This window comes from Nesoenas mayeri (assembly GCF_963082525.1).
Source record: "Nesoenas mayeri genome assembly, chromosome: 20".
Classification (NCBI taxonomy): domain Eukaryota; kingdom Metazoa; phylum Chordata; class Aves; order Columbiformes; family Columbidae; genus Nesoenas; species Nesoenas mayeri.
This window is the reverse complement of record NC_137569.1, coordinates 7,195,196-7,215,200: the sequence shown is the minus strand read 5'-3', so window position 1 is coordinate 7,215,200 and position 20,005 is coordinate 7,195,196. Positions and strand designations below refer to the sequence as shown.

The 20,005-nt window shown below is 50.8% G+C and overlaps 1 protein-coding gene across 1 annotated transcript; it reads left to right on the top strand.

The window, feature by feature from the left end:
• Positions 1-7,922: 7,922 nt before the first annotated feature.
• Positions 7,923-19,705, top strand: P2RX1 (purinergic receptor P2X 1). The gene is made up of 13 exons (XM_080357015.1): positions 7,923-8,512; positions 11,629-11,776; positions 12,307-12,378; positions 12,820-12,889; positions 13,384-13,480; positions 14,173-14,253; positions 15,661-15,802; positions 16,538-16,668; positions 17,316-17,406; positions 17,950-18,015; positions 18,651-18,743; positions 19,274-19,321; positions 19,650-19,705. Exons 1-12 carry the CDS (start codon positions 8,376-8,378, stop codon positions 19,316-19,318), a joined length of 1,173 nt encoding a protein of 390 aa, XP_080213141.1. The 5' UTR covers positions 7,923-8,375; the 3' UTR covers positions 19,319-19,321; positions 19,650-19,705.
• The last annotated feature ends 300 nt before the right edge of the window (positions 19,706-20,005 follow it).

The window sequence follows — 20,005 nt, the reverse complement described above, 5'->3', positions numbered from 1 at the left end:
AGGAGTGGATTTTGGGATCCAGTAAACTGATCTTTCTCCACTGAGCTGCATCAGCTGTGGAGCTGATAGCAGGTGATTTCTTCTCCAGCTCTCAAAATCCGCCCTCCTGTTTTCCTCATGTTCCCCTATGATCTGTCTTGATGATGTTCAGTTAGCCAGACCTTATATCTTTCCTTTCTCTTTAATTCCAGCAACAGCACTAGAGCCAGGGTTTTGAATAGCATTTTGCTCCTTTGCTGTTGGGTTTTTTCTTTTAATTTTTGCCTCCTAAAAGCTTCCAGTTCTTTTCTGTTTCTCTTTCACCTGGGCGAGAGCTACTCTCCCTCTGTACAGTAGGTGCCAAATACCATCCTTCCTTTCTTTTCTCCATCACCAGCATTGAAGATGAGCAGAGCCCCCAGACCAATGGGAATGTACAGAATTGTTATACTACTGAGCTGATTTAATTGTACAGAAAACCTTGCATGAAATGTTGTTATTGTATTTAATATATAATGTATTCAAGGAATTTTAATATGGAGCTCTTTAAAAAGATCTTTATAGATACTCTGTGGTTAGAAGATCGTTGCTGATTTTTTTTTTTTTTTAACATTATTATACTTTGTCTTGAAGTTCTATTTTTCAAATGTGTTATGTCTAATTGATTTGTGTTCCCATGGGGCCACCAGTTCCCCTGTAAAGATTCTCACTATGGATGAGACTCACCCTGGCACAGAGGAACAGGGCATGACCCAGGTACTGCTCAAGCCTTCAAAATAAGGCTTCAGTAAGACCCATGCCATCAGTATATGCTTTGCCCTACCCCAAGAGGGTGGATCTCACCCAGTTTTAGTATAAATCATCTCCAGCTCTCTGTGTTGGGAAAGAACCAGCAGGAATTTAATCCAGTACCAGCTCGGTGACTTCAGAGGAAATTGCATCGGTGTTTCCCTGAGGCTGAAAACCAGTTTGGCAGATGCTGGACCAGGCTCAGAGCATCTCAACCCCATTTGCTGGGTCCAGTGGGGCTTTCAGCTACCTGGTGGCATCTCCCTGGGACATGGTGGCCTTGGGCCATCACTGCTGCAGGGACCTGCTTGGTCCATCCACTCTGTATTGCACCACCCAAGCTAAACTGGTTTCCCTGGGTTTAATGGTTGGTGTAGGATTATGAGTTTTACCCAAATATGTATGTATGTGGAGGAGTTTCTTTTGTAAAGGTCCCACTAACAAGTACTGAATAATGGATGGGAGTCTTTAATATAAAGAAACCCAAAAGGGGAAAAGAAAAATGAACTAGGTGTCAGAGCAGAGATGAAATAATGACATTTTAACTCACTATTTAATTCCTGCGGGTAATTTTTGCTTAGTCTCACCTGACAGTAGAGAGCTGGGTGGGGTGGTACCAGGCATCCTGAACCTGCTGATAGAAAGGCCCTTTGAAGAGATGTTGAGTTTGTTATTTTATTGTTGATAAAGATGCCAAGTTTCTGTTATTTTATCGTTGCTGGAGATGCCACGCTGCTGCAAGCCTGGGCAATGTGGATCTGTTTGTCCCGTCACTGGGTTGCAATTGTGAGTTACCAAAACCCAAGCCATCATGGGCAAGAAACCAGAGCCATGTCCCAGCCACAGGCTTGTTCTCTCCAGCAGCAGTAAGTTACATTTGCTTTTTTATTGCAAGCCTCTAGATCTACCTAGAAAATAGTGCAGGAAACCTGCACTTAGGCTACCTGGAGGAGGCACCTCCCATGCTAGGAGGGACCATTTTGACACATCCCCATTTCCTCTTCTGAATATTTCCCCCCCTTTCCATCCTCTAATTATTTGTCCCCTCGGTGGTCAGAAACACAGGTTGCACTCCCTGCTTTTCAATTACAGAACTTATAGTTCAGATATTTTAATGAAGTTGAAAAATATCTGCAGATCTAATTATTTTTCCTTTATGCTTCGGTGAAGGGTCAGGATAAATCACAGAGTAGTTATTTATTGTGTATATGCCACCAGCAGTGTGCTGGGCACTTTTGCAGGCTGGAGCATGTTCTTGTGCAAACTGGGAGATCCCAGAGCTGAGGCCATCACTTCGGGATCGGGTCTTGTGTCTTACCAAGGCATCCGACTGTGCAATACAAAGGAGACGGGCACTGGGTGGCTGTTTTGCCCAAGAACTTGTTAAAAAAGGCAGCTGAGGGGCAAAGCCTCTGGGATTCTTGCTTTTTTAACAACAAGAGTTTAGGATTTATTTCCTTTTTAGTTTTATTGTGATGGTGCTGCCTGGCATATTCAGAGTTTTAAAATAAAACTCAGGTCTTTCCAGCAAGACCTTTAGCATCCGTGGGCTGCTGTGGCAGACACTCCATGCATGGGGCAGCAGCAATGCAAGGTGCCTGGCGGAGGATGTACCAGGATGGCAGTGCAGGGATGTCCATGAGCACTTTATTCTCCTCTCTCAGGGCCAGGCACCGCACTGGGTCACAGCCAGGGAGGGGAGTGAGGGTCCCTGGAGTGACCACCCACGGGGGACAGCTTTGGGCAGCAGCTGTGACAAGTCTTCTGTGCTGTTTTTGGGGTGTTGTGTCGTTGTGGCCAGTTGCTGGATGAGCTCTTTCCCCTGCCGCGTGTGATCCTGTCGGGAGGCACACTGGAAAAGGAGGAAGAGAGATGCTCTTCAAGCAAAGAAGTGCTGCATCTGATGTTTTATTTCTGTCGTGTGGCTGCTGTATGGCTTGGGGTTTGGCTGAGGTTTTTGATCTGCGTGTTTGACACTGTGGCACTGTGAAGATGTCGTACGTGTGTTTCTGATGCTCTGCTCAGCCAAGGCTGGGTGGTACCACCAGGCACTGGAGAAGTCAGGAGTAGGAGGGACGGGCTTTACTGAAGGGGCTGGGAGACTTAAATCCTTTAACAGCATCAAATCTGGGATTGAACCGGAGTCTCTGCTCACGGTGTGCATGGTAGAAGTAGCCAGAGGAACATTAGGACAACTCGGCAGCAGTTTATATGAGATACATGAACAGCCAAATCTAAAAATCTCTGAGTTTGTGCTTCATAGCGAAAGGTAAATCATTATATCTTGGGGGGGTGGGAGGGTGTTATCTGAGGGGTAGAATTGAAAGAAACAAGGTTTCCTATTTTATTATATGAGAGATATTTTTCCACTAAATTACTGCTTCCTAAATCATGTCCTTTGTCCGAGTGTAAATAGCCAGATGTGCCGTGAAGACGTGAGAAGGCTCCTCGTGGTCACATCCATACAATCCACTCTGTTCACACAATATTGGGCTGATTTGTTTTATACTTATGAAATTACAGAAATAAAAGCAATTTTACTGGATGACTCTGAGGGTTTTGTTGTTGTTGTTGGAGGTTTTTTTATGATTTTTTTTTTTTTTTTTGGCTTTTCTTACCATGTTTATGGCCGATATGGGGGACATTTGGGAGCCCATGGAGCTGTACCGGAGTGCCTGAGGGCATTCTTCAGCCGTAAAAGGAGTTGTGCTCGCCAGATCAGGATTTCTTGTGGGTTTTCAGAGCAGCCAAACTAGAAATGGAGCTGAGCTTGTCTGGCATGGGATGACAAAGGCGAAATGAAAGGAGTGGCATGATATGACTGTTGGGAATTTTCTAAAGTACCAGCTAATTCGCTCTTGGGGCACAATGATACAAATAACGCTGCTAATTTTGACTGTATCCAGAATAGTCCTCACCTTATCTCCCCCAGCTGAGAAAGGAGGTTTAAATAAGCCCTGCAATGACCTCCAGAAGAAATAATTATTAAAGAAATAATAATTAAATAACTTGACCTCCTCTGGATGATGGCACAGGTCCTCGGGGCCATGCGTTTCCATCTCCACATTGCCCGAAGCTCTGCCCACGGTCACGTTTTGAGCGGAAAATCCCGCTGCAGCAATGAGCCATGTTTTGGAGCAAATCTGGGTTCATGGCAACGTGTGTCCATGGTGTGTTTTTGCTGGGATGTGACCCCATGTGCCCCTTCCCAATGCTACAGGCAGGAGAAAGGTGCTACACAGGTTATCCCAAAACCTTTGTAACCCAAAGAGGGATGTGGACACCCAGGAAAATGCTGATATTTTGGAATGGTCCACTGCTTGGCCTCCTCTTTCCAAATGCAGAGCTGGTCTCCAGCACTGGCATGGGAGAACCACCACTGCCACGGCTGGATGTGACCCTCAAGCCAGTCGCTGTGCCAGCTGCTTCTGGGGATGCAGCACTATCTCAGCACATAGCAGTGAAGGCAAAAACCCCACAAATCCCCCACCTGATGTTTCATCAATCCCTGGACCACTGGGACCCATCACCGCTGGGGCCATGCATGTCTTTAGGAGGCAGGATTCAGAAAACAGGTGTAACGCTCCCTAAAAAAAATCCCAAGGGTTCTTGTACCCCATGGCGAGTGTTCAGCTGCCCCATGGGACATCATGCCATGCTCCCAGCAGTGGTGATGGACACAGAGCCGCTGACACCCTTTGGTCCTCCCAGCATCCCGGGGTCATGTGTTTGCTTTGGCGTTGGCTGGGCCACCACCGAGGTTTTTCCAGGGCGATGTGTTGCCGCAGCAACCGGGGATGGAAATGCTGCTTCTGTGGGGTGAGTACCACCAAAAACATCTGTCTGCGCCAGGGCATTGCAGTGCAGAAGGGGCACAGAGCGGAGCCAGCCCTGCTGGGAAGGAGCGAAGAGAGGTCAAGGACAAGTTAAAATTGGAAAGAAAACTGAACATGCCGTTTCGTAGGATCTTGCTTGCTCTCATCTGCCAATTTTTTTTCCACCCCCTCCCGCTTCCTATGGCCAGTGGGGCGGTACGAGCATCTCCTCTGGCTGGTGGGGGCAAGGAGGTCTGTGGCAGCCAAAATTTCTGGGAAGAGCCACCAACTTGCAGAGGCTCTTCCTGGCAACATCGGCCACTGCAGGTCCCCTTTGCACCCACCGTCATATTTTAAATTTACTTGCCGCTGTGTTATTCCTCCCCATCTCCGGATTTTCAGCGTGCTGCACATTTTTGTGTTGAAATTCAGAGCTCCATGCTGGAAGCTGCCAAGCGTGAGTCTGGATTGTGTAATGAGTTTCATCTATTATATTTTTTTCTTCCTCCCCCTCCCCGAAGTTTTTAGAAAAGCAATGTCTGAGAGCTCTGAAAGATCTGATAGCTTTTATGTCTAGCAAAGCTTTGCTTTCCTGGGTGCGGGTAGGCTTGAGCCCCATGCAGAGACTTCCAGAGCCCCCCTCTTTGTGTTCCAGCAGCTCCTCCATCTTCTGGGTCCATGTCCCAGCTTGAACCAAGGATGAACTCCTGTTTCCGAATGTCTCCCTTAAAAACACCGTCTTTTGCATTTTTGTCTCTTGACAGCCCCAAGCAGAGGTTGAGTTTGTTTAATGGATAGGGGGAAGGAATTGCTTTCACAACCGTGGACTGACTCCTGTGCTAAGCCTCTGGAAGCACTGCTGGGGATGCCCTTGGTGGGTCACCACATCTCAGTTTCTGACCCAGCTGGAGCTGAAGGAGATGCTGGATAAGGCCAAACCCAGTGCTAGAGAGCGTTTGGACAATCTGGTCCCCTCTGTGTCCCCACATTGTGCTGCTCCAGCCCCATTTAGTCCCACATTTGCACGCTGCTGGGGTCAAGTCCAGCTCAGATCTTTCTGTGTCTGGGACAAATTTGGCTGCTTAAGCTGCTTGAAAGTGGCTGAGAGATGTGAAAGTTGTTTGGGGGAAATGGCTGTGAGCGTACTGACAGCACTGTACAGGTTTGTGTCTGCAGGAACCCAAGGTAAAAGCATCTCCACGGTCACAGTGGGCACCACTCTGGGATGCACCTGACACAGTATGCTTATAAAACCCTTTTCCACTAATTCTTCTTTAATCTTTATTTTTAATTTAGGCATTACAGTAATATATTTATCATCACAGCAGATCATTGCAAACAGAAAGCACGCCCTGACCTCGCATCAGCTCCTGACTGCAACAGAAAGCATCACGGCCCCATGAACTCAGCATTCCACGGCAGGTGGATGCCCTGTCCAGGCAAGTAATTTAAGTTTAACAGCCCAAGAGGAGCACTTCCCCACGATAACCACCTGGCAGAGGCGGGAGGTGTGGTGGGAGCTCACACAGGTTATCACCCGGAGAAAAGCCACGGCAAACAGGGCTTTGCAGGCACGCCGGCCAGCTGGCACCGCTCACACACACACACATCACTGTTGTGGGGCCAGGTAGCTTAGCAATGCCAGCGCAGCGCCATTCATTTCCCTGTTGTAAAGTAATTTAAGGAATGGCAAACCCAGGGATGGCGTGAGAGAGGTGCGTGACAGTGGGTGCGAGCCCACGAGGGTTTAGGCTATGATTTTTTTCAAGTGTTTTGTGCCGTGGCCAGGAAGGTGCCCATGCTGGGTGCTGGTAGCAGCCCAAGAGAAGACCCAGGACCCGGGGTTGCTGCTGTACGAGGGTCCCCAACTCCTGCATCTCCCAGGCCATGTCCATGGGTTCCAGGCCTACTGGCCAGCTGCAATGTGGCTCCAAGAGATGCTAAAATGGGAGATGCATGTTATCTCCCAATGGAAAGTATTTTAGCTTAAATCCATGCTATAACCATTTTATTGACTCCAAGTACCAGGGAGAAGGTTAGAAGTGACTCTTTTACAAGTCATTTTGCTGTTAAATTTAGCTGTCCTATTTTCATTATCCCCATGGCTTTGGCAAGGGTGAGCAGCCTTCCCTAAAAGGCCTCGTTTCATACAGTAAGTTATTTGCCTCTCTCCTGACAGATATCTAAGCTTATAAGGTTTGTCTGCTCCACTCAATAGTGGTATCAGCCTTCAATCTTACATGATTAGCATCAGCATTTTGTATTTGTTTTTGGCTCCCTGTCTGACAGCTTCCCATGTTGCTGAGGACTGGGGCATTGGGATGGTGTCACGTGTAACGTGGGATCATCTGATTTTGATTCCCAGGCTTCATGGTACGCCCAAAAGATTTGTATAATTGGCTCATCTGCTTTTTCCTCCCATTTTCCCTATTGCCCAGCAAAGATAATTGATTCGTTCCATTCATTTTGTGGTTGTCAGGTCTGCAAGATATTGACTCGATAGGTCAGTGTGATGTCAAGTGACGGGCAATTGAACATAAGAGGTGATTAGGTTAAAATAAATGTTTCGGAAAGGAAATATTTACCCCAGCAGGTTAAATTTCTCAGAATTTCCAAAACCATTTCCCCCTGCAGAGAGGAGACCTTTGAGGTCCCGGGAGGCAGCAGATGAACCGGGGCTCATGGGATGTAGTCTCTCCTTGCGGGGAGTGCTGAAGCTGCCGAGCTCTGAGCTTTTTGGGGGAAATACCCTCTTTTTCCCCCAGAAAAAGCCTTCCTCAGTCCCAGAGCTCCCCAGCAACAAGCTCTACCCCCTGGGGCTGTGCCCTCAAGGCTGCCCCATGGAATGCGATATGGGTACAGGGTCACCCAGCCATGAACCAAACCCCACCAAAGCTTCTCTCCATGACAAGGTTGTCCCCCAAATTTTGGTCTGGTATGTGCAAATCCAGCCCCTTTCTCAGTGATATTCACTCAAAGCTGTGCCTGCACCACCCTGCTGAGCATCCCTTGCTGTGACCCAGGCTGGCCCGGTCCCACTCATGGCTGTGCCTTTCAGGAAATGCTGGAAATGCTGAAAATGCTTCAAAAAGTGCCCAGCCTGGCCTGGGAACCAGCCAAGCCCCAGCTGGGCAGCCTCACCGCAGGAGGGGGCCAAGCGCCTGGCTGCCCCGTGGGTTGGCTCTGATTTGCTGGGCTGGGGTTTCTGCGCCCCCACCCTCCCCTGTCTTGACCCTTTTCACAGGGCAGACTTTGAGGGACACCACAGGACATGGGTTAGGGACATGAATGAGAGACCCACAGCCCCAGGTGGCTGCTGAGGCAGGAAAGATGCGACCCCAACCCCAGTTCCTAAAATCCTTTTCCAGGACCCCCACCATCTCCCCCATCTCAATGTCACCCCCAGGGATGGCTCGTGGTCCCTGCTTGTCCCCAGCCCTGCCTGCAGCCCCTGTGTCCCCAGGGAGGGCTCCTGCCCAGGCAAGGGTGCATCCCCGTGGGCAGGCGGCTCCGTCCCGCTGGCACGTGGGCTGGGCAGCGGGGTGGCCCTGCACCCTCCCGCACCCCGTCCCACCCCCGCACCATGTAGGGCACCGGCTGCTCCCAGCCCGGAGCTTATAGGAAGAGGAAACCCTGTCCTCTCACAGAGAAGGAAACCCGACAGCCCAGATGTGCACAGAGCAACGCCGATAGCGTTGTTATTATATTTTTTATTATTTTTTTTCCCCTCCTCTCTGCAAACAGAGGAGCTGCAGGAGCGGCAGCGGGCACGGCCCGACCCACGGCACAGCCATGGGGCAGAAGTGCATGGAGAAGGTGTCCTCCTTCCTCTTCGAGTATGACACCCCCAGGATGGTGCTGGTGAGGAACAAGAAGGTAGGACTGACCTTCCGGCTGATCCAGCTCATCGTCCTGACGTACATCATTGGGTAAGGCTCCCTGGCGCCTGCGTTCCCCTGAATTAATGCTTTGCCAAGACGTTATAAAGCAATGGAGACAAAGAGGCTCCTATACCCCTTATATCCTGATGTGGAGGGGTTTATTGCTGATGGCATTGCATCCCCCTGGCCACGGACACTGCCATGCAGTTCGGTGTCCCACCATGGGTCTTCCAGATGGCCACTTGGTCCCCATGTCCTCCCCAGAAGCTGCTGCATGTGCGGGCTGGAGGCTCATCCCTGCCCAGCCCCGCTCTGTGTGCCGGGGCCCCGTCTCCTTGCTGAGCCACATCCAAATCCTGCTTGAGCTGCTGGATGGTGGCCTGAGAATCTGTTGTTATTTTTATTTTCATTTATATTAACTAGGAGGCAGCTGGGGCCAGAACAGTGATTTGTGAGACCCAAGCGGCTCAAGACAGGACCATAAATCTTCCCGTTCACCACCCCGCCAGGGAGGCAGAGCCAGCCCAGCGGCTGGGGCCGGGATGGAGCCACGCTCCAAATCTCTGGTTTGCTTTGCTTGTGAGAGGCAGCCATGGTGCAAGAGCAACTGCTTAAAAAAGGCAGCGAGTGGAGCAGGCAGGCTCAGAGCCCTGCAAGGATGCGTGTCCTCGGGTGCCCCAGAGCTGCTGTCCCTGCCACAGCGATTCGGTCCCTGTCGCCTTGGCGTGGGATGATGCGCTGTGCTACGGGATGCGATGGTTGATAAAAATCTTTGCTGTGCCCCCATGGCTGCTGTGGGGTCAGCCCATGAGAGAGATCAGCACCCTTCCATCAGGAAGGGGCCCACAGCAGGGAGAAGGGGTGTCCGGCTATGAGCTGGAAAAAATGGGTATTTAGGAGCAGCAGTGCCCATCCCGGCTTTTAGCCCCGATCCCCTGGAAAGGAGGAAAAGCTTCCCAAGGGGTCACTGGGGGATCCCACATTGCTCTCACCAATGCTTTGGCTCACAAGGGTGATCCTCAGCCCAAACTGCTGCCAAGCCAAAGTCCCAAGGATGCTCCATTGTGAAGGGCTTTGCATTGGCCCTAGACTGGTGTTACTGGGAGTGCTGCTGGGTCACAAGGGCTGAGCCCATGAAGCCCCAGGGCTTCAGCAAACACAGATGGGGGCAGCCGCTCCTGCAGATGGGGAACCTGCAGACGGTTGCTCGAACTGACTTCCTGAGGAAATGTGGCTTATGCAACCCAACTAACATGGGACAGGCAGCCAGGAGGGAGCAAAAAGAGAACAGGGCCAGTGAGGAGGAGGTTGGCATAAAGTTGCTTTAATTCCCAAAGTTTTGCTTCTTTGGTGGGGTCAGGCTCTGCTAGAGAGGGGCTGCCTGTGAGTGCAGCTGCCCATAGTCCCACTGGCCTCTGGCATCCCCTCCCTGCCCACAGCACTGCGTCCCATTCCCTGCTCACACTGAGCCACGACGCTTCAGATTTTCTATTCTTTGAAGGCAAGTTGGGCAGGCGGATATTTATTTACAATTACCCCAGCTTTGGTCCCTACAGGCAGCAGGCATGGGATGCTCGTGGGGATGCATGCCAATGCGTGGCTGTGCTGGGGGACGTGTGGCAGTGCCACCAGTCCAGAGGAGGGACATGGGGCTGACCCCACCAAGAGACGCGACATTACCCTTGGGGAGCAGCTCTGTCCTCTGCCTGCTCTTCTTTCTGCCGATACACTGAGCTAAGGCAGTATCACTGCTGGCCAGGTGATGCCATCACTTCCCAGCTGCATATCGCTTTCTGGCTTTCCTTTCCCAAAAATTTCTCATGCGAGGAGGCTGAGCTGCAGGATGAGGCTTGGTGACTCTGCCACATTGGGGAGTGACACCAGGGGACTTGCAGCATTTACAGCATGATGGGAAAATGACACCTTGTTTGCCATGACCACAGCTCAGCGATAGGGCAGGAGCCACATCCTGCCCTGCCATGGGGAGGCTGTGTCACAAGGGGGTGGCCAGCCCTGTGTGCCCGCTGTCACCTCTGCCAGAGAGAGATGAAGTGCCAGCAGCAGAGACTGCACTGCAAGCAGATTTAGGGGAAAACTCCACTGTGGCGACGTCCATTGTAACCAGTATAACCCAGCATGGCCCTGTGCCTTGGAGGAGCTTGGAGGTGGGCATCCCAGCTGAATGCCATCCTTGAGTTCCCCTCACCTCCTGTCCTGGGATGCCAATGGGGCTGCAAGCCAAAAAGCACCATCTCTAAGAGGACCCACAGGGCAGAGCTCTGGGCAGCACCCAGGGTTCCCCCATTCTCTCTGATGCCTGTCGGTCAGGTGCCCAAGGACAGGCTGACACGCCAGACTGGTGTCACAGACTGTCCCATGGGCAACACGCTGCCTCTGTCATGGCCAGCGGGACCAGTGCCCGCGGCAGCGGCGACAAAAACCAGATCTCTCCTTTTTTAGCACCAGGAACGCTCCGCGCTGCCGGGAGCGCTACCCGAAATGGTCGCTCACCCGTGTTTATAGTCTTCCTGAGTCAGAGATAATCCAGCAGCAGCGTGTTTATGCTATAGGTTAAATAGTGTCAGGAGCCGGCCTAAATGATGGGCTGGGAAATGCAGGGAGAGCCCCATGCCAGCCACAGCAGTGTCCCCAACCTGCTCCTGCAGCCCTCTTGGAGCCAGGGCCACGGCTCCGTGGTTCCCTTTGCTGGATGGGAAACAGTGGCCCTGGACAAGAGCTATGTCCAGACTTACCCCTGTCCTGCCCCTGCAGACACTGTTTTTTGGAGAGTGCCTGTGAAATGGATCAGCAGAGTCCTGGTGGGTAACTGAGCCCAGCAAGCTGCAAACCCCCCATAGGCTTTAATCCCAAATGGCTGATGGCCACCTTGCTCCACCTGCCTTCACACATCCACAAAATGTGTCCCAGTCCCCCAGATAAATCATCCCACCATGGAAGTCAGGTCCTGCAGCTACCATGTGCCTCAGACAAAGGGTGGGAGAGCTCAGCATACATCCCTCAACTGGCTGGAGGAGATTTGGCAAATAAAAGCCCAGATGAGATTTGGTAGGAGAAGCCTCAGTCCAAAGTGTTGTGCTGGGACATGGGGCTTCTGCAGATAAATGCTGGTGGCTGTGCTCACCCCAATGCTTTTCCCTACCCAGGTGGGTTTTCCTCTACGAGAAGGGCTACCAGTCTCAGGACAGCATTGTCAGCTCGGTCTCGGTGAAGCTGAAAGGCCTGACATTGACCAACGAGAGTATCATGGGCCCTCACATCTGGGACGTGGTGGATTATGTTTTCCCACCCCAGGTAAGCAGGCAGGGTGGGTGGGTTGGAGAGGTTGCTTTTGTCCTGATGGCTGCTCTTCCCCATGTGCTGGGTGCAGATGGGCTCCTTAGGGTAGGCTGTCTATGGGGCTAACGATGACAGGGTGTGCCTGTGGTGGAAAGCAAGTTGCTCCTGCCACAAACCTCTGCCAGGTATCACCCCTGGGGAGCACTCGGTGCTTGAGACCTGCCGTGGTTGATGTGGCACATTTGAGGCTGCCTCCAAGGAGATCAAAGTTTCTCAAGTGCCTCCAGATGAGCATCTTGGGCAGGAAGGACAATCCTCCACTGTCCCTGGGGCTGGTGGCACTGCAGTTGCATGGAGCCACCACCACCTTCCCATCCTGCAGTGGAGGAGATGGAGGACCCAAAGTTAGGGAGAAAGGTGCCACCTGCCTGGAAGTGCCCCGGTGGTTTGGGTGCCCCAGTCCTTGTCCCAGGGAGAGGCTCCTCACAGAGACTCCATCAGAAAACACTGTGCCAGCTGTGAGCTCCTTGGCTGTGTTTCCACAGGGGGACAGCTCGTTTGTGGTGATGACCAACTTCATCGTCACTCCCGGACAGAAACAAGAAACCTGCCCAGAGGTAAAGGCACTGGCTTCCTTCAGCAGCCTCTGCTTCTATAATTTTGGGGGTTGTGGTGGAGACATTTTCCTGGCATTGAGAGGTTTAGTAAAAGCCTGAGTCTGGCCCCATGTTACCGTTCCTGACTTGTGAATGCTATGTGAAGGCTTTTATTCTGCTGAAGAATGACCAGAATCCATTTAAGTTTTCTTCCTGTTGACGGGATCAAGCAGAGGAGCCTTGAGGCTTAAATAAAAGCATCTGCTTGGGGTTTAAAAAAGAAATCCCCTCTTTTTCCTCCTTAATCTGGAGATCCCTTGTTGGGAAGCAGTATATGGACACAACTCTGGCTGCAGCCAAACAGTGTTTCCCCCAAGGCAGACACTGCCTGGTGAGGCAGGAGGGACAGAGGGACCAAAACCGCAGGATGCTGAGAGGTGGTCACCTGCTTTCTCCAAACAGCTGCCGGACGATGGGTTCTGCATGCAGGACAGCGACTGCAGCAAAGGGAAATACAGCCGGCAGGGACAAGGTACGGCACGGGGCTCCAAGGCTCTGGCACCGGCGTTTCTGGTGAGATGTGCTGAGCACAGCACGCTCTGGCAAAGCTGCAGGGCTGGCATGTTGGGGGGGTGACATTTGGGCCAGTGATGGGGTTTGGGAAAAGCCTTTGATATCTCATGTGAGGGTCCTACCTGGGCCAGTCCTGCTTTTCTCTTCAAAAAGATAGCTGAGCTGTAAAACACCCTCCCAGCAAAAGGCTAAACATGTCCCCAGAGTGCTATCTTTCTAACAGACAGACATTTTCTGAGGTGTATTTAGCAAGAAAAACGTCCTGTTGCTATCTTGTCCGATAACGCAAGAGGAACCCGAGGCCGAGAGGCTGCATTTAATTACCCTTTTTGCGAAGTGGGGCCAAAGCCCTGAGTATTCTGTGCCTGGGATGCCTGTGGCAGGGCTGAAGCTCCAGCCAGATCCCATGCATCCCAATATCCAGGGGTGTAAGCAGCCCTCTCTTCCCCACAGGCCTCATGACGGGCAAGTGTGTGAATTTTAACAGCTCTGTGAAGACCTGCGAGATCTTTGGCTGGTGCCCTGTTGAAGTTGATTACCACATTCCCAAGTAAGGAATGATTTTGTTGCCCCATCTTCCACCCCTGTCCCACCCCAGCTGCACCAGCAGCACTCACTGTAGGGCAGAGCAAGCCGGGGCTCTGCGGTCGCTGGGTGGGTGCAGACCCCATTGGCTGTACATGCTGCCCAGTGTCCTCAGGGGCTTTGTACCTCTCCAGGCATGGTTTGCTCCCCACCTTGCTGGCAGCTCACCCTGTCTTTACTGGGTACTCTGTGCATTGGCCAGCAGCCCCATCTATGCTGTTTGCCTTCAGAGTAAATTTGTGCTCTGCCCATGGGAGGTTCTCCAGCTCCTGCCACCACGGACTGCTGGGAAACACCTCCTGGTAGATGCTCCTCTCCTCACAGAGGGGCCCCAGGGACATCCCTGGGTCTGACAAGGAGCTCAGGGAAGCATGCAGGGCCTTGAGCTCTCTTCCAGCCACCTCAATGTTTTTTGGGGGTTTCCTAACTGAAATCCCAGCACTTAACTCCCTCTCTGTCCCCTAACAGGCATTTTCATACTTCCTTGGGGCTTTTCTGAACCTTGTGAGCATCTTTCACTTAGAAAGTCCAGGGACAAGATCACAAGTTCTTCTGGGTCCTACTTGTCCCTGTTTGGATGAATCTCCAGCAAATGGAGCTTTCACTGGAGACCAGAGAGCCAAGTGATGGATGCATGGGAACATTTGTGTTTTTCAGACCTGCCCTATTGTCAGAAGCGGAGAAATTCACTTTGTTCATCAAGAACAGCATCACCTTCCCCAGGTTCAAGGTGTCCAGGTAAGGAAGGGTTTGGGGGGACAGCTTCTGCTTGGTTCCCCCAGCCATGTCCTTAAGAGGAAACCACGGGTGTAGTTGGATGCCCAATGTGGAGGATGCTCATCAACAAGCCCAGGTCTACTCACACTGCTGCACTGATTGCCAGATTAGCTGATAGAAACTGAGACATTTCCCTCCCAAATCTGTCCCACCTCAGCTGGCAGCTCTGGTTACAGGGAAGAAGTTTTCTTGAGTTAATGTCGCAAGTTACCCTCATATGATGCACATTAAAATATAGTTGCTCTGATTCTTCATTTTTCTTCTCCCTTTTCCTCCACAAAGATAACAGTAAATTACTAAATGCCTCAGTGGCATGTGAGCAGTCAGGACGAGCTTTCTGCTGAAAAATGAGCAGAGGCCCCTCTTACTGTCACGGTTCCCAGCTGTTTGTGCAGTGGGTTGTAGGGTCAGCTCCTTTCAGGCAGCACTGGAAACGGTGCCACTGGCTGAAAACATGCACATGAGTGGATATGTGATGACACCGATTATATATCTGATTTGGAACAAATTAACAGAAGCTATTTGTGCTGAAGAGAGCAGATTCCTAAGTCAATCGCGTCTGCGCTGCAGCCAAGGTTAAATGCCTTGGCAGCCAACATGCTTGGCAAAGTCTTGAGCTGCACCCCGAGAGGTGGCTGGGAGAAGGGATCCCACACCAGCAGCAAGGAGAGGTGACAACCTGAGCAGGACAAGTGGACACGATGGGGAGTAGCACATCGTGGGAGGTGGGGGCAGCTGGGCTGGCTGCTGTTGCAGGGGCTGAGCCAGAGCCAGTTGGGGTCATGGGGAAACTTCCTGCCTTTGATCACAATGGCTAATTAACTGCTGAGCATAAACGATGGGACGGGGTTGAGCAGGGAACAAGGCTTACAAAGCCATCTGGTTCAGGGAGGCTTCACAGAAAGACTATTTTTAGGCAAAAGAGCAGGGTGGAAGGCAAGACATTGACCTTCCCTTTCCACCCTTTCTGGAGGAGATGGTAAAATCCAGCTAAATGTAAAAGCTGTGGGATATGCGATCCATGAGCTGTCCTAGATGAAAGCTGTTGGTGCACAGAGCATTGCCTGGCAGAACCCATGGATGAGCTGGCATGCGAATGGGAGAAGCAGCTGGGACAGTGGAGGCCACGGAGGGTTTGCAAAGCTGAGTAACATGAGAAGTGGTTGCCAGAAGAGGTCAGGCAGGGCTGGAGGAAAGGACCCAGTCTCCACATGCAGGGTCTGCTGAGCACATGGGGGAGGAAGACAAAGCCCTGAGCTTTGAAGTTACCTGGCCTTGAGCAATGGGTTGGACCAGGGACTTCCAGAGGTCCTTTCCCAGCCAAATTATTGGGTTATTCAGACTTTCTCACTGTCTTTTCCTTCACAGACGCAACTTGGTTGAGGGCGTTACCAAGCAGTACCTGAAGAAATGCACCTATCACAAAGTCACCGATACCTTATGCCCCGTGTTTGACGTGGGATACATAGTGAAGGAATCGGGTCAGAATTTTACAACCCTGGCTGTTAAGGTACTTCCATTTCAAATTATATTTCTTGTCCTCCCAGGACACCAACAGAGCAATCGTCCCTGAGCTGTTAAGGTGTGAGGGTTCTGTTTTCTCAAGGACTTGCAAGGCAGTGTCAGAATTAGTTCTTAAAGTTAATTAATTTCCTTGGACATGGCCTAATATTTAAGTCTTTCTTGGAAACTCTCCTGTAAGACTGACAAGATTTGACCCACTGGCAATAAGTCTAGAGTTCCGTTTGTTTTAATTTCTGCGAGGAATAACTAGAGCTGGATGGCCAAATCCCATCCAACTGAGCTCGGAAGCCTCAGCTGGATGGTCAAATACTGGTCATCCCACAATGCAAACTGCAGTCTCTCCCTAGGCTTGGAGATGCAGCTTTGCCCAACACTTCCCAGGCTGTTATGCAAGAGTATTTGCTGTTTGTGCACTGCAGAGTCTTAAACTAACTTTGCCAGGCATTACATAGAATCAGAGGCTTGCATATATTAAAGGTACAAAAAGACAAGCCTCTGGGGCACAGCTAGGCACAAGCTGGACCAAGCTCAGGAGGGACTGCTGCATTTCCTAGCAGAAAACCTTCCTAGAGGAGGTTTTCTTCTTATTTCCATGGGCTCATTTTACTCTGCTCTATGACCCTTAATTTACTTGTGTATCCAGCATTTAGGGCAGAAGCAGGCTAGGTCCAGGGAGGTTGGGCCAAATGGGGCAACCTTGTGACTCCTCTCTTGGCTGCAGGGTGGAGTGGTGGGAATCACCATAGACTGGAACTGTGACCTCGACTGGCCCATTCGGTATTGTAAACCCATTTACCAGTTCCACGGCCTTTACAATGATGATGGAAATGTTTCACCAGGCTTTAACTTCAGGTAAGGAGACCCCTGTTAACTCTTCAGTCAGAATTCAGAGGTGACATCTTTCAGGATCCCAGAGCATGCAAGGGATGGTAGAAGATCAGGGGCTGTTCTCCAAAATACTCACCTACTTTGCAGTGCCAGAGAGCTGTGCTTTCTTTAGAATGGCATGAGAACAGAGATAACCTGTTCCTTGGCCTCATAATTACCCTGTTGCCTTTCCCCATACATTTCCTCTCCCTTGCATTCTCTCCTGCTCAGCTGAGCTCTTGGGAAGCCCTTTAAAGATGGGAGATGGTGCAAGGTCACCTCTCATGTTCCCACACTTCAAAGCATGCAGCCACAGGGTGACATTTAGGGAATGGGAAGCTGCCACTAGCACTGCACTAATACCTGCTGTCACGTAGCGCTTGTGGTCACCGAGTATCAGCTCAAGCATGAGTTTTAGCTCCAACTTGCAAGCAGGGAAACTGAGGCACAGAGGGGACAGCTGCCAAAAGCTCAGCTCCTTCCAGGGGGATTAAGGAGAAGGTCAGGAACCGATCCATGATCATGCAACTCCAGACTCCTCTCCTGCTCCTGTCAAAATCCCGATGCTATTGGGTTGCAGGGGGCTGTTAGGCACCCTGGCAGGCCACTAATGCTCACCTCCAATTGGACAGGTATGCCAAATACTACAAAGAAAATGGGACGGAAAAGAGGACGCTCTTCAAGGTGTTTGGGATCCGATTCGACATTTTGGTGAATGGCAAGGTAAGGGTGGCCAGGCACTGGGTTCTCCCAGTGCCGTGTCCCCAGGCAGGTACCAGCTCTGTGACACAGCACCACGGTCTCATGGGATCAAGAAAAACAATATGAGTGGTTTCCTAGGTTAGTGGTTTTGTCCCAAAAAGCATCACAATGAGTTGCATGGGAACTGGAAAGTCAAAACCCTTCACTAATATTTCCAAGAGCTGAACATTTGCATTTTTCTATTTTGTCTTTTTTCTTCCCTGGCTTTCCTCATTGTGTTCCCACGGGGAATATATAAAAGGTATGCTTTTTAAAATTAAAGATACAGGAAGCAAAGTCATTTCAATTTGTGTGAGCCTAAACCCAGCCTACCATATTTTCCTGTTTGACCAGTAAGCTTTAAACCAGCTCTTACCCAGATCCTGCTTCTGTGCTGTGGTATCAGTTTGGGTTGCTCTAAGGCTCTTTGGCTGAGCCTCACAGCTATGGCACCCTTTTTTCCCTTTTTTTTAATTTCCCTGGTGGTGTTGTAACATATCACCTCTTTTCTCTGATTTTGTTCAGGCAGGCAAATTTGACATCATCCCAACCATGACCACAATCGGCTCTGGGATTGGTATTTTTGGAGTGGTAAGTTCAAATATTTCCAGCCTCTATATGGAGACTCTCAAATTATTCTCCTTCCTTATGACATTTGTGGGGAAGTGTCCCTGAGCAGCAGTGAAATTCTGGTTCCCATTCAGGCAAAAGGCAGAAAAGAGCCACTCTCCTGCCTCACTAGCTCAAGAAAATAGATTTCTGCTGGCTGATGTGAGTTCTGCTGGCGGGAGCTGCTGCCCTGATGAGTGAGGTGACACAGGTTTTTGTGGTGGAGCCATGTCTTTGTATCTTGATAGTTTCAATTTAGAGCCAGTACTGAGTGAGTTTTGAAGGTGATGGGCAATATTTCACACATGACAGAAAACAAATATCCTCTTTGGTTATGGTAATTAAAGGCTTTGGTGTGACCCAAAGGGTGCTGTGCTCTCCATACACCTAAAGTGGAAGCACTTCTGTTGACTTAAATTGCCCAGTATTGAACCCATCACACCTCACTGCTGTCCTAAATGGACACTCAGGGGCTGTACGATCTTTATCAGCTGCCACATTGTGGGCTGAAGTAGAAGGGACCATAATTGTGGGGCAAACTGGAAGAAGCTGGAAGTACAAGGTGGCACAGGTGAGCTGGGAGGGCAGCCCTAACCCTAACTGCACTTTGATTTAAGGCCTCTGTCCTCTGTGATGTGCTCCTGCTGCATTTTCTCCAAGGACGGGACTATTACAAGCAGAAGAAATTCAAATATGCGGAACAGGAGCCTGTAAGTAACAGGATGTCCCTCCCTTGTAAAGGCTCTGGTGGTTGTGAGTGTGGATGTGTGCATGGGCAATGATGCTGTAACAGAAACAACATTTATAAAATATGTTCAGGTGCCTCTCTGAGCTAGTGAGAATCCTGAGCCCTTGGGACTGTCAGAGATCAGGATTCATTAATATCTTCTCCAAAATTACAGAGATATTCTGTGTGACTTCCTTAATAACTTCATTCCCTTCCTTCATCCCCAGACATTCCTGTATCTGGTAACACTTGCATTGCTTTAATGGAAGCAGAGGCAGACCAGTGCTTTAGCAAACTGGAAAATGTCCCCCTTTCTGCTTTCTGAGAACATCTTCATGACTGTGGGATATTTCATGGCCTTTCATGGGACACAAAAACAGCTCCCTGCAAATTCATCTGAAAATACGCTTATACACTGAGCTCTGGAAGTTGCTGTTCAACCACATTTTTCCCTGGCATTAGAAAGGGGTAGGTCTGTCAAAGAATCATTGTTTTCTTTTATTTAACCCCCAGTCGAAGTCACATAAGAAGCAAAAGGAGCTGGACAACGTGCAGTGAGAGGTGAGTGGTGTTTCCCCAGCCCTGCTATGTCTGGCTGGCAGGGGTCAGGGCTGTGGGTTTCGGGGCTCTCTCAAAGCTCCTGGGAGGGCAGCAGGGCTCCAGGAGGAGATCTGAGCCCTGGGCTGTTAAGCCTAACCTAGGGTCAGCATTTCCCAGGGCAGCACTGGGTGTAGATGTGGGACTGACATCGCATCTTCGATGGCAGCATCACTTGAAGAGGGGCAGCGGAGGGCAAGACACCAGAAATCACCATGCACCTCTCTTTCTTGGTAGAATCCACACTGACTGATGAACCTGCACCCTATTTCTCCTCCTCCTCCTCTTCTAGAACACAATCATCATCCTTTGTCACCAGCCTGCATTAGCCAGCCGATGGCAGGACATGCTGCGATGCTGCGGGTGGGTTAAACTTGTGTTGGGCATCAGGGAGCCACGAAGGCACTCTCGGGACCCCCCACCATCCCTGCTGCAGGGCACTGGGCTCTGCTGCCTTTGCAGGTGCTCCCAAAGGGCTCCTGCTGTGCTGGGGCCGTGCCAGGGCATCCCGCACCTTGTAGCCCCTGGAGAGAGCATCGCTGCCTCTCCTTCCCCAGCAGCACCCTTGGGCAGCTCCAAATGAGGAGAAGGGGAGGGCAGGAGAGCTGGCAAAACCCATGCCCAGACCCTCAGCATGGGAGAAAAATG

What these genes read in the sequence shown, in the direction of transcription:
- P2RX1 (XM_080357015.1), top strand. Translation starts at nt 8,376, where the DNA reads ATGGGGCAGAAGTGCATGGAGAAGGTGTCCTCCTTCCTCTTCGAGTAT. An exon ending in AACAAGAAACCTGCCCAGAG is followed by an intron (nt 12,379 to 12,819) that starts GTAAAGGCACTG and finishes TTCTCCAAACAG; the next exon opens with CTGCCGGACGATGGGTTCTG. An exon ending in ATACAGCCGGCAGGGACAAG is followed by an intron (nt 12,890 to 13,383) that starts GTACGGCACGGG and finishes TCTTCCCCACAG; the next exon opens with GCCTCATGACGGGCAAGTGT.